Here is a 16107-nt window from a genome sequence, read left to right as displayed (position 1 = left end):
AGAAGAAGAAGAAAGAAAGAAAGAAAGAAAGAAAGAAAGAAAGAAAGAAAGAAAGAAAGAAAGAAAGAAAGAAAGAAAGAAAGAAAGAGAAAAGGAATTAGCATCTCTAAGGAAAAGAATTTTAAAAATGGAACCCCAAAATGGCCAAAGCTATAAAAGACTTCATCTGAAGATTAAAGAGCAATTTTATGCTGTGCTTTGGAAAATTAACCATTCTTGAGCTGTGGCTAGTGAACTTCAGACTATTCATTAAAGATACGAGATGAACTAAAAGAAGAAAGCTGTAGGGTTTAGACAAAGAAAGCGCAGTTTGAAAGGCTGGGCACAGGGGTGCAGAAGCAACAGAGCTTCTTGGACAGGGGCCCTTGGGGTCTTCATTCTCAGCCAGGAGGCAGAGCTGAGACCCAGACCTCTGCACACCTTCCCAGCCAGAGGAGAGTTGGCCTCCAAGGAGAGCTCTGACCCCGGGACTCAGGTAAGAGCACCATCTTGTATCCTGGGTCTCTCAGAAACCAGTTCTCACAGGAGAGCATGCGGCTGCAGAAGCTTCTTGGACAGGGTCCCTTCAGGCCTTCATCTTCATCCAGGAGACAGAGCTGAGCTCCAGACCTCTGTGCACTTTCCCTGCCAGAGGAGAGCTTGCCTGCAGAGAGTGTTATGACCACTGGGACTCAGGAGAGAGTTGGACTCCCAGGAGCCCTGACAGAGGCTAACAGAATCAAAGGAGGAACAAGCTCCAGCCAGAGACAGCTAGAACATCTAACACCAGAGATTACCAGATAGAAAAAGGCAAATGTAAGAATCTTACTAACAGAAACCAAGACCACTCAGCATCATCAGAACCAGTACTCCCAACACAGCAAGTCCTGGATACCCCAACACACCTGAAAAGCAAGATTCATATTTAAAATCATATCTCATGATGCTGCTAGAGGATTTTAAGAAGGGCATTAATAACTCCCTTAAAGAAATACAGGAGAACACTGTTAAACAGGTAGAAGTCCTTAAAGAGGAAGCACAAAAATCCCTTAAAGAATTATAGGAAAACACTGCTAACCAGGTAGAAATCCTTAAAGAGGAAACACAAAATCCCTTAAAGAATTACAGAACAACCCAAACAAACAGGTGATGGAATTGAACAAAACCATCCAAGATCTAAAAATGGAAGTAGAAACAATAAAGAAAACCCAAAGTGAGACAACTCTGGAGATAGAAACCCTAGAAAAGAAATCAGGAACCATAGATGCGAGTATCACCAACAGAATACAAGAGATGGAAGAGAGAATCCCAGGTACAGAAGATTCCATAGAAAACATGGTCACAACAATCAAATAAAATGCAAAATGCAAAAAGATTCTAACTCAAAACATCCATTAAATCCAGGACACAAAGAAAAGACCAAACCTATGGATAATAGGTATAGATGAGACTGAAGATTTTCAACCTAAAGGGCCTGAAAATATCTTCAAGAAACTTATAGATGAAAACTTCCCTAACCTAAAGAAAAAGATGCCCATGAGCATACAAGAAGCCTACAAAACTCCGAATTGACTGGACCAGAAAAGAAATTCCTCCTGACATATTATAATCAGAACAACAAATGCACTAAATAAAGATAGACTGCTAAAAGCAGTAAAGGAAAAAAAAAAAAAGGTCAAGTAACATATAAAGGCAGGCCTATTAGAATTACACCTGCCTTCTCCCCAGAAACTATGAAAGCCAGAAGATCCTGGACAGATGTTATATAGACCCTAAGAGAACACAAATGCCAGCCTAGGCTACTATACCCAGCAAAATTCTTAATTACCATAGATGGAGAAACCAAAGTATTCCGTGACAAAACCAAATTCATACAATATCTTTCCACGAATCCAGCCCTTCCAAGATAATAAAGGGAAAACTCCAACACAAGGACAGAAACTACACCCTAGAAAAAGCAAGAAAGTAATCATTCAACACACCTAAAAAAAGACAGCCACAAGAACAGAATCCCAACTAAAATAACAAGAAGCAACAATTAATTTTCCTTAATATCTCTGAATATCTATGGACTCAATTCCCCAATAAAAAGACATAGACTAACAGACTGGCCACATAAACAGGACCCAACATTTTGCTGCTTACAGGAAACCCATCTCAAGGAAAAAGACAGATACTACCTCAGAGTAAAAGGCTGGAAAATAATTTTCCAAGCAAATGATCCAAAGAAACAGGCTGGAGTAACCATTTTAATATCAAATAAAATCGACTTTCAACCCAAAGTTATCAAAAAAGACAAGGAGGGGCACTTCATACTCATCAAAGGTAAAATCTTCCAAGATGAACTCTCAATTCTGAATAGCTATGCTCCAAATACAAGGGCAGCCACATTCATTAAAGAAACTTTAGTAAAGCTCAAAGCACACATTGCAAAGACCAAAGTGTGGATACTTCATTCCTTCTTAGATTGGGGAACAAAATACCCATGGAGGGAGTTTCAGAGACAAAGTTCGGAGCTGAGACAGAGGAAGGACCATCCAGAGACTGCCCCTCCCAGGGATCCATCCCATATACAATCACCAAACCCAGACACTATTGCATATGCCAGCAAGATTTTGTTGATAGGACCCTGACATAACTCTGTCTTGTGAAGCTATGCCAGTGCCTGGCAAATACAGAAGTGAATGCTCACAGTCTATTGGATGGAACACAGGGCCTCCCAGTGAAGCTGCTAGAGAAAGTACCCAAGGAGCTAAAGGGGTCTGCAACCCTATAGGAGGAACAAGAATATGAACTAACAAGTACCACCCCCCCCCAGAGCTGTGTCTCTAGTTGCATATGTAGCAGAGGATGGCCTGCCTAGTCGGCCATCAATGGGAAAAGAGGCGCTTGGTCTTGCGAAGATTATATGCCCCAGTACGGGGGAATGCCAGGGCCAGGAAGCAGGGCTGGAGGGGGAGAGTATAAGGGACTTTCGGAATAGCATTTGAAATGTAAATGAAGAAAATATCTAATTAAAAAATAAATAAATATATAAATAAATAAATCATTTTTTTTTTTAAAGAAAGGCTGGGCACACACCAACCTTGAATATGTCCTCCACATATTTCATATAAATGCCAGTGTATCAATACCCACAGTATTTCTGTTTGTTTGTTTGTTTGATTGATTGATTGACTGATTGATTGTGGGGTGTGTACATACCAAAGCATGCATGTAGAGGTCAGAAAGAACTTGCAGTATTCTGTTCTCTCCTTCTACTATGTAGGCTCTGGAACTCAAACTGAGATCATTGCGAATGGCAACAAGTATCTTTACTCATTGGGCAATCTTGCTGATCTAAGATCTACATTACCCAAAGAGAAAGTATGTATGGATTTTAAAACCATATACATTATATAAAAATATATTCAACACTTAGCTAATATTATTCTGGAATGAAAACAAACAACATATGTGTTGTGTTCTCAGGGACTAAAGAAGACAGATAATTTGGGACCATGAGCACTGAAGGATGAAACTATGACAGTGACAGACAGCCAGCATGAGAATGATGACAGATTATAGCCCAGTAATATCATTTCTGCTTTCAGTGCTGCTGGCTGGAACTAGCTGAGTATTGCTGCTGAGGTCCCAGTTCCAAAGCAAAATGAAAAATCCCCACAAGAGAAAAAGCAGAAAGTGTGATATTTTAAAAATTATGTGTAAGGATTTATTTTTCAAGCAGCTAAAAGATGTAAATCTAGAGATAATAGAAATGCAGTACAACCAAGAATGTATACATCCCCTGAAACAGTGTACATTCCACACCACCACATACACACACACACACACCACCTATACTTGTGTACTAGACACCACATACACATAAACGCCCGTACATGCTGTTCTGGTTGGGATTTTTCTCTAATCGCTTGACACACACGAGACATCTGGGAAGAGGAACTCTCAGTTGAGAAGATGCTTCCATAACATTGGCCTGTAATAGTCAAGTCAGTCAAGCATTTTCTTCATTAATGGTCAATGCGGAAGAGTTCAGCCTACCATGGGCAGTGCTATGCTGGGTATATGGCCCAGGGTTGTATAAGAAAAAAGACTGAGAAAACCATGAGGAGCAAGTCAGTAAGCAGCCTTCCTGTAAGCAGCCTTCCTCTGTGGCTTCTGCTTCAGTTCCTGCTCACAGATTTTTACCTTGAGTTATTCCCTGACTTAACCTCAGTGAAGTAACCTGGAAGTGTAAAATGGAATAAATCCTTTCCCCCTCAAGTCGCTTTTGGTCATGGTGCTTTATCACAGCAATAGAAAGAAACCCTAACTGAGAAGCATGTGCACACATGCATACAGACTACACACACACACCAACACCCCCAAGACACACCTCTCTCTCTCTCTCACCCACACAGACCCATATGGGACACCTACACAGACCCACACACATGCACATATACACGCACTCTCAGAAAAGAGAGAAAGAGGAAAAAAAAAGAGAGAAGATCTCAAGAGATCAAGAAAGACACTTATCAACAGGGTAACTGGAGTCACCAACCACTCAGCTCATCAGCAGCAAGAAACTAAAGTGTGATTACATCTCTTTGGACTGCTAGGAAAAAGTTAGTTGGTTTAGAATAGTGTTGCAAGGAAATTACATCTCAAGAACACAAGAAAAAAATAATTGTAAAATAAACAAGCCAGGTTATCCTATCTCAGAACACACTAAAGCAGCTTTCAAATCATGTGCTCAGATTCCAAACAATGCTAGGATTAAACTATTTGAAAGACAGGGATTTCAGGCTTTTCTTTCAAAGATACAGGCAGGTACTATTTAGAGATGAAAAGTACACAGCAAGTAAATAGTAAATGAGTCACAGAACTTGTCTTCTAACATATCAAAGCCTTGTACAGAGTAATAATAAAACAATGTATTGTTCATTAACAAGACACAAACTGCCCTTTGGCAGGCATAGGTAGGCCAGAAACAGAGTCATAAATATTTGAAAAGCTAACATATTTTAAAAAGAAGGTGGAGGAGGAGGAAGAGGAAAAAGAGGAGGAAGAGGAGGAAGAGGAGGAGAAAAAAGAGCAAATAGACCAATAGGACAACCTGCTATACAGGTTATGGCTGGTCTTTCTGAGAGCTAAATCGGGAGACTGATATGGGGGAAGTCCTGCTACCATGCAGGACATAGAACTAAATGAAAGAAAATGGGAAGAAAAAAAAGAATATGTGGAAGGAAACAGAATGTATCATATGGCGTCTTTAGACACAAATTCCTTAAACTTCAAAAAGAAAAATTAAGCCCTATTAAAAACACCATCTGTTTTCTTTAGAAAGTCTACTAAAAATAAAAATATTAACAGACTCATTTGCTTGCTTAGTAGAAAGCATGTATCATGTCAGGCACCGTTTTACAAACTGGAGACACAGTGAACAATGTAGATGGAGCCCTGCTTCATAGACAAAAATGAGTGGACAAACTGAAGGTCTCTGATGCAAAAACTGGAGAAAATTCACAGCAATGATATGATTCGTCAGTAGAAAACTGCATGCCATGAAACTTTATTCTATGTATACAATTATCATACTATTGTATAAAATTCACTTCAGGCTGTGTGTAAAAAATGCATGAAATATAAATAAATCTTGTGTTTAGATAGAAGGTTTAGTTCCTTCCCCAAGGATCTCATTATATGTGTGTGAAAAAATCTTCCTAAATCTGGAAATTATCAGAAATCTGAAATATGTCTGAGGCCCTAGGTATTCCTCACACATCACGTTATACCTATGCCTGTGAAATGAAAGGAGTCATGTTCTTTAGGGTACTTGGAGATGAAGTCAACTGAGCCCATTCTTGGCTTCCTCCCAAGATTCTGGGGTATTTGTAAACAGCACACAAGCCTCAAGATGTCCAATAGGACAGGCTTCACTGTGCTGGCTAACACCTTGGAAACCATGACTTAACTATTTTACCTGGTGTCCTTGAACTGACTCCAGATGGACCCTGGACAAAGCTTAGGCCTGTAGAGTAAACAAGTCAATTCCACCTCACTGGCACAAACCACCCTCTAGACTGATTTTAAAGCCATCTTTAAATCCTTCAAGTGGCTCCTGCCACATATGGTTGGGTTACACAAAAGGTAAAATAAAATTGCCAATGAATTAAGATAGAAAAAGACCCTTTGGGGGAAGAAGCTTCTCTCAGGATCTCATTGGCTGAAGGAAGGGGAACCATCCTAAGTTTAGAATGTCAAAGAAATTGAAGCAAAGCACATAATTGCTTTGTTACCCTGGCCTTTGAAAACAAAGACTTGTAGAGTACACGTGAAGCTCTACTGTGTCTGTCTGGGGCAGTTTTGGGCCTCCCAGTGCCAACCTTGTAAAAAATAGGGACTTTTCCAGAAGTGTTTCTCAGCCTTTGCTGTCGTTACTTTAGAAAAAACAATCTAGCCCTCGCACACCTCAAATAAGCAAAGAGAAAGTCAGTACCAAATGCCATCTTCAACTTCAGGTACAGCACAGCAAGTACTGTACAGCAAGGAGATGTGACATCCCAAGAGCTTAGAGCTCCCACTCTGCTTTCTCAAGAAAAACCTTTGCAAACCTTGGTGATAGTTGGCCACTGAGAAAAATGAAAATTGACGAATTAAGTCTTTCTCCTTCCGTTTAAAAAAAAAGCATTCTATTGAAAAATAATCATTCTTTTCTGACACTCATTCACTGACTGGGTAGTGGTGTGACAGAAGAGCAGGGATCAGCTGCCAGAGGAGAGAGAAGGACTCTCAGGCAAAGTGAGCACCAGTCACTAACTGATTTGTAATGAGCATAGTTTAAAAAAGAAGCCTTTTAGACATATAAAAATAGCTTAACCAGGAAACCTACTATACCCAAGGCTGCGCCTGATAGCCAGAACCCAGTGACACCAACCCACTCAGAAAACCAGACACAGTCCTAGAACCCCATGATGCCCACTGTACAGATAAGCAAACACCAAAAGGCAATGTTCTGCTCTGTACATCTGAAGAGATGCCACCTTGATCTGCCCTGTGGCAGAATCCTAATCTTCAAAAATCGGAGACTTGTTGTGGATGGCCCTGGTGATGCCTGTATTCTGATGTTAATTCTGCTTTCCCAGGAGGAGTCCTCTGGAACTCAGGTGACTTCTTATTAACCTTCCCCCAGTGAATAAAGGGACCAATCACTGGGTGAGTAGGTGGGACTTCCAGGTTGGACAGAGGTAGAGGGGGAGCAGGAAAGTGGGTCTTTGGGACAGGGATAGCAAAAGTGCAAGATGTAGCTACTAGTGTCTCTTGGTTCATATGGCGAATTCACCACTGGAGGATTTAGATTTAATATGATTTACTAGATTAGGATTCTAGTTGTTGCACTCAGAGATTGGGTTACCATTGTTTCTGAACTAAGTTTGTGTGGCGTTTTTCTTCACATGACAGTTTGGCTGGGTTCAAGAGAGAAAGGTACAGTGGCAAAGCATGGGTTTGCCAGATGTGCACCAGAAAGGCCATGGGGGTTTTGAAGTATGGGGTTGGCATGGTAACAACCCACCAGTGGGAACTTAGTGAGCTAGGTAGAAAAATTGGAGTTGTGAGTCAGAGAGTCTGCTGAGATGAGAACACCCTGCTGGTGCCATGTGGCCCACCAGTACTCAGTGTAGCAAGGGATATAAATGTTCTTTTTTAATATATCCCACAGAGACTTCTGTCAGAGACTGAACCTGACCTTCAGCTAAGATATGTTGCACAGGTGAGCAGCTTTGGGGAGACAGGCTTAGAACTGTAATCAGAAATTTAGAGTGTGAACATTGTGTGATGACCCTCAGCATAAGAAAATGTAACTTTTGTTATATTAACTGTTGGCATCAAAAGATCAGTTTTGCAGATCGGCCCCAAACTCAAGATGTCACACATAGGTGGTACCTGTTGCTATGACTACCACATTCCTTCCCAGAGCCCACTTTTCACACTTACCTGTGAACAGGTTATGTCACAGCATATATAAAAGAGAGACCTTTCCCCACTTTCACTCCTTTTTTTTTTTTTTTATCTTTCTCTCTCTCCCCTCTTTGTCCTCAGTAAAACCTCTTACATGTGGAACTGCTTTGGCCTGGTGTGCTACGTCCAGAGATGCAAGCCACTATTCTAACACATCACTAACTACATGTATCTACCTTCTTGCTCATGACATGGCTTCTACCTTGAGTCTTTTGCAGAAGCTCCTTTGAGCCACACTCAGCCACAACTCCCTAACTCAACAACTATGCTTCAGTGCCTTCTGCCTCTTCCCTCTCATCTCTAAGGAGTGCTAACTCTTCTGATACATGAACACCACTACATACAGGTACAGCTGTCCCCAGAGCTCCAGACGCCAGCCTAAAGAGCAATACACGCTAGCAGGCATTCAGACCAGACACTATTGCTACATTCCCTGAGATGGTCCTGGGATCCTGACATAGGAAAGCCATAGCCAGACCCATACAAACTCTAGACCTACCCATGGAGCATTAGGAGAGTTGAGGCTGGAGAATCATGAATGTGGCCAGCCTGGGTTACATGGTGAGATTGCTTCTCAATGCAACAACAAAAATGGGCCTACCCACACCCCAAATCCACAATCACTGCAAGGAAATCCCATGCATTCATGTGGCCTTCGTTTTGTTCTCCAGAAGCTGCCATCCTACATAAAACAGACATAGCCTTTGGGTGATCTTTGCATTTTATTCCCAAGATGTTGGTGTCAATTTCAATAAGAATGTCATAAAGAAGTGGGGTGTTTGTTTCTTTTCTTTTTTTCCCTGGCAAACTGTCAAATGGGGAAGTGATAAATTCAAATGCCTAGTATTTACAAAGAAGCCATTTTGCGTTCCTTTAGAAGGCTGCAGGTTCCTACCATGGATAATAGACAGGATCCAAAGGACACCTACAAGGGGGCCCAAACTGCCTGAGCCCTTTCTTCCTACAGGCGGTCCCTCACTGTCCTACAAAGACTTTGTTCTTTCCTTCTCACTAGTTTGTATATTTACCTGCGCTTTGAGAAAGCAGATGGGAGGAAAACAAAGCCAGATTACCAGGAAATTAAGATCAATCAGAATTGAAAGGGCTCCTGTGATCCAGTGATTATGAATAGGAGAAAAACAAGCAAGTTCAATGCATACCTGCTGTGAGCTTTAAATCCACCAGGCATGTTTGCTTCTTGGTAATTAGATTTCTATGCTGCATTTCCCAGGTCATTGAGACATACATACCCAGATGACCTGCAGTAGCCTCAGAGTGACCCAGCAGTTTTCTCCCCAGGGTCAAGAACAGGTGAATGTATAACAGGGAAGACAACTTTAAGCCACAACAGAACCCTGCAAGTACTTTTTAGTCTTCTTGTCTATTACATGGATAACAGATTATCGCCCCAAATTTCAGTAAGGGCTTCAGACTATCATAAGGCATCCAGATATGAATGTAGCTGGCTGTCTGTGGAGCCTAATTATGGAGAAGGGACAAGTTCTTCATGATTTCTGGGACCCATGAGAATAGTGCAAAAGCAAACGCACTGCTCTGGGGACCCCTCATCTCTCACCCTGCTCTCGCTCAGCAGTGCCTACATCCAGAGCTCTTCTAGGGTGGCTGGACACTGGAAGACAAAGAAGACAGATCTGCAATAGGCAGCCATTTAATACTTATGACTGACTGACTGGGTCATGAGAATGGGTTGAGCCTGGAGAATATCTGTGCTCAGATGTGGACTCCGGTAATGACAAGTATGTCCCAGAGAATAGGACTGGCCATTGACACAATAGCTATTATGGCCTAAGCAAACCTCATCTAATCAACATCTATACCAACCCCTGGACAGTGCTAGAGAAACCATCAGAAAGATCTGTGCAGGGTCAGATCACTGGTCATATACCCAAGTCACACAGAGCCCAGGTGTTTCCTTGAGAGGATTCTGTGAGCTGGACAAAGCCAATGGATACGTAGGACTTTTGGTGAAAAGGTGAGAACAGCCATGATGTGAATATTCAGGGCTTAACAGTGACCAGGAAATTCAGCAGGTTTGTCCAGTCTGTCCACTCAAATACAACACAGATATTCTGCTACAAGTCAGACTACTAGGTCATGGATATTCACCTTTAAACCTTATGATACTGTCAGCCAGAAGTTAGCAAGAATTACAACCAGGGGACCTCTCTCCCAACCCAACCACTGAGAAACCCCAAACCTGGGAGAGGAAGGGTATTGTAGTTTACTTTATGATGATTGGAGATTTAAACAGATTCTTAAAGCAGCAATGTTCTTTGTTTTTATTTGAATTTTGAGACAGATTGTCCTCATTCAGCACAGGCTGGCCTTGAACTCACTTTGCAGCGGACAGACACTATTCCTGGAGACAGGTGGAGTTATAAACATCAAGCATCTTTCCTTTGACTCAAATTAGTTAAGTAGACCCTGTGGAATGATTGTACCTGGGGATTAAGATATTCTATTTACATGTCCTAAACTGCCCAGGGTATAGCTTTATCTCCTGAGGCAGCTGTTGTAATAATAAAGATGTAAGCCTAGCCCCAACCAGTCTACCAATGGGGCTGTACTTGTCCCCTGCTGCTCCTAGGGTGAAGTTCTTAATCTCAGCACTTCACAGTGATTTCCTGTGGAAAAGGGATCATTGGACATGGTTTATTAGAACAGAGTCATCCTTGGGTAGAACAAGTCTGGTCCATGCACCCTGCCTTTTCCTTTTTAGCAAGAACTCTGGATACATAGAGATGAAAGGAGGCATAAAAAGAGCATGTGTGCATTACTCCCGAGAGAGGCTAGCCTGTGATCCTCAACCTTGGGCCTCCAGCAACACATTCCTCTTCACACCAGTTTCTGTACAATATTTTATCATAGCACCCTAAGCAGACTCATAAATGCTCTGTGGGCAAGCACAGACTTAGGCTAACTGCCCTGCAGCAAGAGGAGATGCTCACTTCTGGAAAACCTCTCTGGATACGAAATATCTTACCAGGTATCAGGGTGCAGCAAGACTCCTAATCCAGAGAACACTGGTTTTAGCACGAATATTGAAATGATGATCCTTAGATGCTATTATTCACTTCAGCCATGTATAGGTCACTTAAGGCATACCCAAGGTCTGCTAATATTATGTTTGAACATTTGAACTTTTGAGGTACTTTCCACTAACAAGGTATTTTAAGATTTTAAAAGATACACAATGAGAGCATATTTTTAGGAGTGGTCTTTCAAGATCAAGACTTTTTTTTAAATCAACCTAAGAATTTAGATGGTTGACCAAGGACTCCCTGGTTTCTGCTAACAGAACCTTGTCAAGTAGATTTGTCTGGAAACCATTGAACGATAACTTCTAACTATACAGAAGTAGTAACAAGAATAGAATGAGCCTCTAAGATAATGTCCAAAGGAAAGATGAGCTGCTCCACCTCTGTGCTTTGTATCTGTGATTGTTTTCAGTTTCAGAAAAAATACAGAAATTGAGACCAGCAAATTTTGTTTTGTTTGGTTTTGTTTCCCTGAAAGAAAGTTATGCTTCATATCATGTCAACTTCAAGCATCACAAAACTCGGAGACGAATGAAAATCTCAAATAAATGTGAGATTCTTTTTTATATATGAGACAAAACCACAGACACACAAGCATAAAATGTCAGAGGTTTAAGGGAATGAAACCTGAAAATGTGTTCCCTTCCTTATTAAAGGAAGAATATTTTAAAAGAATGTCTTGGTGGTTAGGCCTGAAAGTAGATGATTCTGATTTAGAGACACAGGCTGAGATTCAACCTGATTGGGCTGGGACGCTTGAGAGCTCTTTAATGAAAGCAGACTTGAACTTGACCGTGTGTTGAGCACAGAAGCTGCTATACTTGCACTCTGACATCCTCATAGACTTCTTCAAGCCATGCCTAAAAGGGGAACGTGGAAAGGGCATCATAGCTCTATCTCCATGTAACTAAGTATTTGTGGTATCAACAACACTGAGACTTATATGTAAGAGGGGTCTGGAGACTAGAATATGTAGAATATGTGTAATGGGGTTCTGTATTGAAGAGTACATGGCAAAGAACATTTACAATACAGCTTGTCCTTTGCTCCCTGTAGTTGACAATTAACTATATTTAGAACCACAATACCTGAATTAATCAGTTCTCTGCTACAATAACATCCACTTAATAAAGGGGGAAAAACTGTATGGGGTGGTTCACACCTGTGATCCTAACACAGGTACAAATAGAAAGATCCTTGAAGCTTGATGGCCAACTAGTCTCGCTGATTCAGTGAACGCCACATTTGAGACTTTGACTCAAAACCTGGGTGGAGAGCAATACAAATACACTGATCTCTCTCTCTCTCTCTCTCTCTCTCTCTCTCTCTCTCTCTCTCTCTCTCTCACACACACACACACACACACACACACACACCACATGGACACAAACACATACACACACCATCATGCATAAAGGAAATAATCAAATACATTATGTGCCTCCAACAATGAACTATTATACAATAAAGCCATTGGATAGGAAGACCATGCATCATCTTTTAAAATGTTAGGCTTCAGTGCTTAATAATAAAAGGAAAGTCTATGACATTAACAATCAAATATGTATATTGTATATGCCTTGGAAACAAGCATATGAATCATCACAGTGGAATTTCAAAGGATTTAAAACTGTTCCTTGTTCTTATGCTTGCACAATAAATGAAAACTCACGAATAGTAACATGAGTGACTATAAATATAACATTAGACTTTTGGTAAACAATTATTGAAGAGTAGTAGAATCTTAGCCATCAATGAAGAGGAATGGCATTTATCCATTATCTTGGTTTTTCTGAAATATCTATAACAAAATGCTTTTTAAAGGCACAATGGGGGCTAGAGAGATGACTCAGTCATAAAAAGTCTATATTGCTCTTCCAGAGAACTCAAATTTAGTTCCCAGAACCCACAAACTTTGGCTCACAACTATCTGTAATGCTAACTCCAGAAGACCTGATACCCTCTCCAGGCCAACATTCATATGTACATATCTACAGACAAATACACATAATGTAAAGGTAACAGACTTATACACACCTTTAGTCTCAGTACCTTAGGATGCAGAGGCAGGTGGATTGCTGTGAGTTCAAGGCTGGTCTGGTCTGCATAGTCAGTTCCAGGACAGCCAGGGTATATAGAGAGGCCAAGAATAAAGTGCAAAACAAGAAAAAAAATAAACAAACAAAAATACAAACCTTAAATAAAGGATAAACAATCTTTAAGTGTGTGTAAAACAGACAAGCTCCCTTTATTACATACATAATAAACTGAATAAACATGTATTTGGAACTGTCTCATCACTTAGGTTGATTGTCCCCATCTGCGCCATTGCTCTATTTCCATAATGCAAAAACAAGAATTTACAGATCATCATTGGAAAGCAGGAAGCTAGAAAATGTAGGTCACCCAGAGGGGCCTGCCCTCAGCGTTTCCACTACAACTGATTAAGAGACGTAAATACATTGCCATCCTATTGCCTCTGAGGTTCTGCTCTGACCTATCCCTGGTCCTGCAAGCTGGTAGCCTATAGCTCTCCCTAGACTCTCCTCTCAGAGCCCACAGCTCATTTCCTAGGTGTCCAAGGCACTAGTGTCTTTCATTCTGTGCTGTGATACGAATTGCTCCCACTCATCTGAGGAGCCCTGTCGTGAACATGCCAAATACATTAACCACTCTGGCCATCTCACGGGGAGGAAATCCAGCTAAAACCATTGTCTCAGTCAACTAGTGAATGGTAAGGAATGTCAAAAACTGCACATTCTATGTGGGGTCCTGTGTCCCTTTAGACTCTGCTGTGTGAAGGGCAGAGACACAACAGGTGACTTTGTGCAGTTAACATCTCCCATTTGGACACAGACATCTTTGGGAGGTAGTCCCTGAAAAGGGAATCAAATAACATTCAATTACTTATTTGGATGATTTTCTCAGACCTAATTATAGCCCCTGGAGCTGGTTCACATTTGTCTTGTGGCCCCTGGTAGAGACTATATAAACGTAGTAAGCAGGCACTGTATTCCTTCCTTTACTAATCCAACTAAGGATGTATTTTTATTGTCATAATCATGGGTTTTCAAAGACAGTGCCTCCTATAACTCAAGCTGACTTGGAACTCACTATGTAGCCGAAGAGCACCTTGAACTCCTTTATCTTCCTGCCTCTACTTCCAAGGTACGAGAATTCTAGGTGTGTGGCACCACACCTATCTCAGCCAAGGTTTTCTGGATACCTCTGTGTGGCAGGTACTGCTTAGAAGCATGTGGTGAACAACTTGGGAAATGTGTCCTCTCTGTGGTGGTACATTCTAACACAGAACCCACAGGCGAGCAATAGACAAGTAATTCTGCAGCATAACTTTGTAGAAGATAAACACAGGCAAGGAAAAAGAGGTGGCAAAGGACGAGATACAGGAGTCTCCATTTTAAACAAGCAATCACCAAATAAGTAAATGCATGAGCAGAATACTTCTGTTGAGGATAGTGCCCCACAGCAAGGGTCGCCTTGCTACCTCTAAGGAGTGGGGGAGTCTGGGTACCACCCATCACTTAGTCACTAGGCTATTGAAGTTACAGAATTCACATACTCTAAAGGAAAAGAACAATATGTTCATGGGAAGCTGGCCTCCTCTGCAACACTGCTTTGTGGAGTGGTAGGTATAAATGCCAAAACTTAGGTGTTAATGAAACCCACTGTTCATAAAAGGGAAAATATATTAGAGAATACATTCACAGTTCATCAGAAGCCAGTGTCTCACTTGCTCATCTCTGATATTAAAAGCTCTGTGCAATCAAATTCCCAGCTATATTCTTCTGGGGTCCCCAGACTGGGGACAGAGGACTGTTCCTTTAAATATCTGCTTTATCTGGAGGAGAGTGGAAAGATGCTCTGCTGAGGGAGTGAGCCTAATGAAATTCAGTTGTCATGACAGGCAGGCCCACTGCCTAAGGAGGCATTTCTACTGCAGGACCTTAGCAGCAGCAGGAATAAAGGACTGTTCATCATGGCCATACTTTACTAAAATACACATTTAGGTGATTTTTTTAAAAAACTAAGATATTAGCATAAGTTTGGTTTGTACAACTCCAATCTGTTCAGGAAATCCTAGCTATTCTAAACTAAATTCGGTTCTGGGGACAGGAGGGATGGAGATACGAATTACCTAAGAGAGGACAACACTGAGGGGTGTGCCGTTTGAAATCCATTTATGTTCTTAGTCCTTGGGCTTTAGAGTTAACATCCATAACTTGTTTATGCTTCTTTATGCATTAAACATTTCTGATGTTGTTCCTTAAGCCTAAATGTTTGCAGGTCAGTTTTATTTTATAAAAAATGCCCCACATGCCAATTTTTCTAGCTCTGCTTATCACTTTATTTCTAAATTAGCCCTTCTCTGATAAGATTCGATTCAGCAATGGAATTTCCATGAGGGTTCAGCAACATTGGCCCATAGGGTAGGTTCTGATGGAAAATTACCCTGCAGCCCAGGTCCCCTGTGGATTTTGCAGCTTCCAAGAATCAGGGTAGTCCAGATAAGACCCTGATTCCTACCCCATTTCTCCCTCCCAAAACCCTCTGGAAATACAGGACACTTACTGGATGTCGGAGTCTGCAAAGCCAGTTCTTCCAGAGCAGGGCTTGGAACTGGCGCCCAGCGTGCCCCATGCCGGCTGCTCCCTGCCTCAGTTCAGGAAGTCAGCTTGCAGGGTCGTGGCTTATACACCAGCCTTCAGCAGAAGCCTGTGGCCTATTAGCCAATTCTAACAAAAGTGGGTGATGCAAGACAGATTATTGGTGACTTGAATAAGGCAGGCATCAAATGTCCCCTGGTGTTCTGCCTCTGTTGAGAAATCATAGCTTTTCACTACTTGTGTGGTGTTAGGGAGGGTTGGGCTCTAAGAGACTTCCCTCCCCGGGACGTAAAGACGGAGCATGCCCATTATCTTCCAGACCCCACACAAAGGCATGTGCAGGAGAGACAAACGCCACGTTTTCCACTGACCTCCCTGATGTAAGTTGTGGAACTCTGTTTTTTCTCCTCTTTCATAAATTGTCAAGGATCGTATTAATT

General features: G+C 41.5%; 1 protein-coding gene across 1 annotated transcript in view; it reads right to left on the bottom strand.

Annotated features, from left to right (window-relative positions):
* Positions 1 to 15719, bottom strand: part of Abca13 (ATP binding cassette subfamily A member 13) — a 471059-nt gene extending 455340 nt beyond the window's left edge. The window contains exon 1 of the mRNA XM_021177120.1: positions 15633 to 15719. Within this exon, the coding sequence (XP_021032779.1) occupies positions 15633 to 15701 (69 nt within the window). The 5' untranslated portion in view covers positions 15702 to 15719. The remainder of the gene's footprint in view (positions 1 to 15632) is intronic.
* Between the last annotated feature and the right edge of the window lie 388 nt (positions 15720 to 16107).

The sequence above is a fragment of the Mus caroli genome, chromosome 11, assembly GCF_900094665.2.
Source record: "Mus caroli chromosome 11, CAROLI_EIJ_v1.1, whole genome shotgun sequence".
Lineage (NCBI taxonomy): Eukaryota > Metazoa > Chordata > Mammalia > Rodentia > Muridae > Mus > Mus caroli.
The sequence above is the reverse complement of the archived record's forward strand: the minus strand, read 5'-3'. Positions and strand labels throughout refer to the sequence as shown.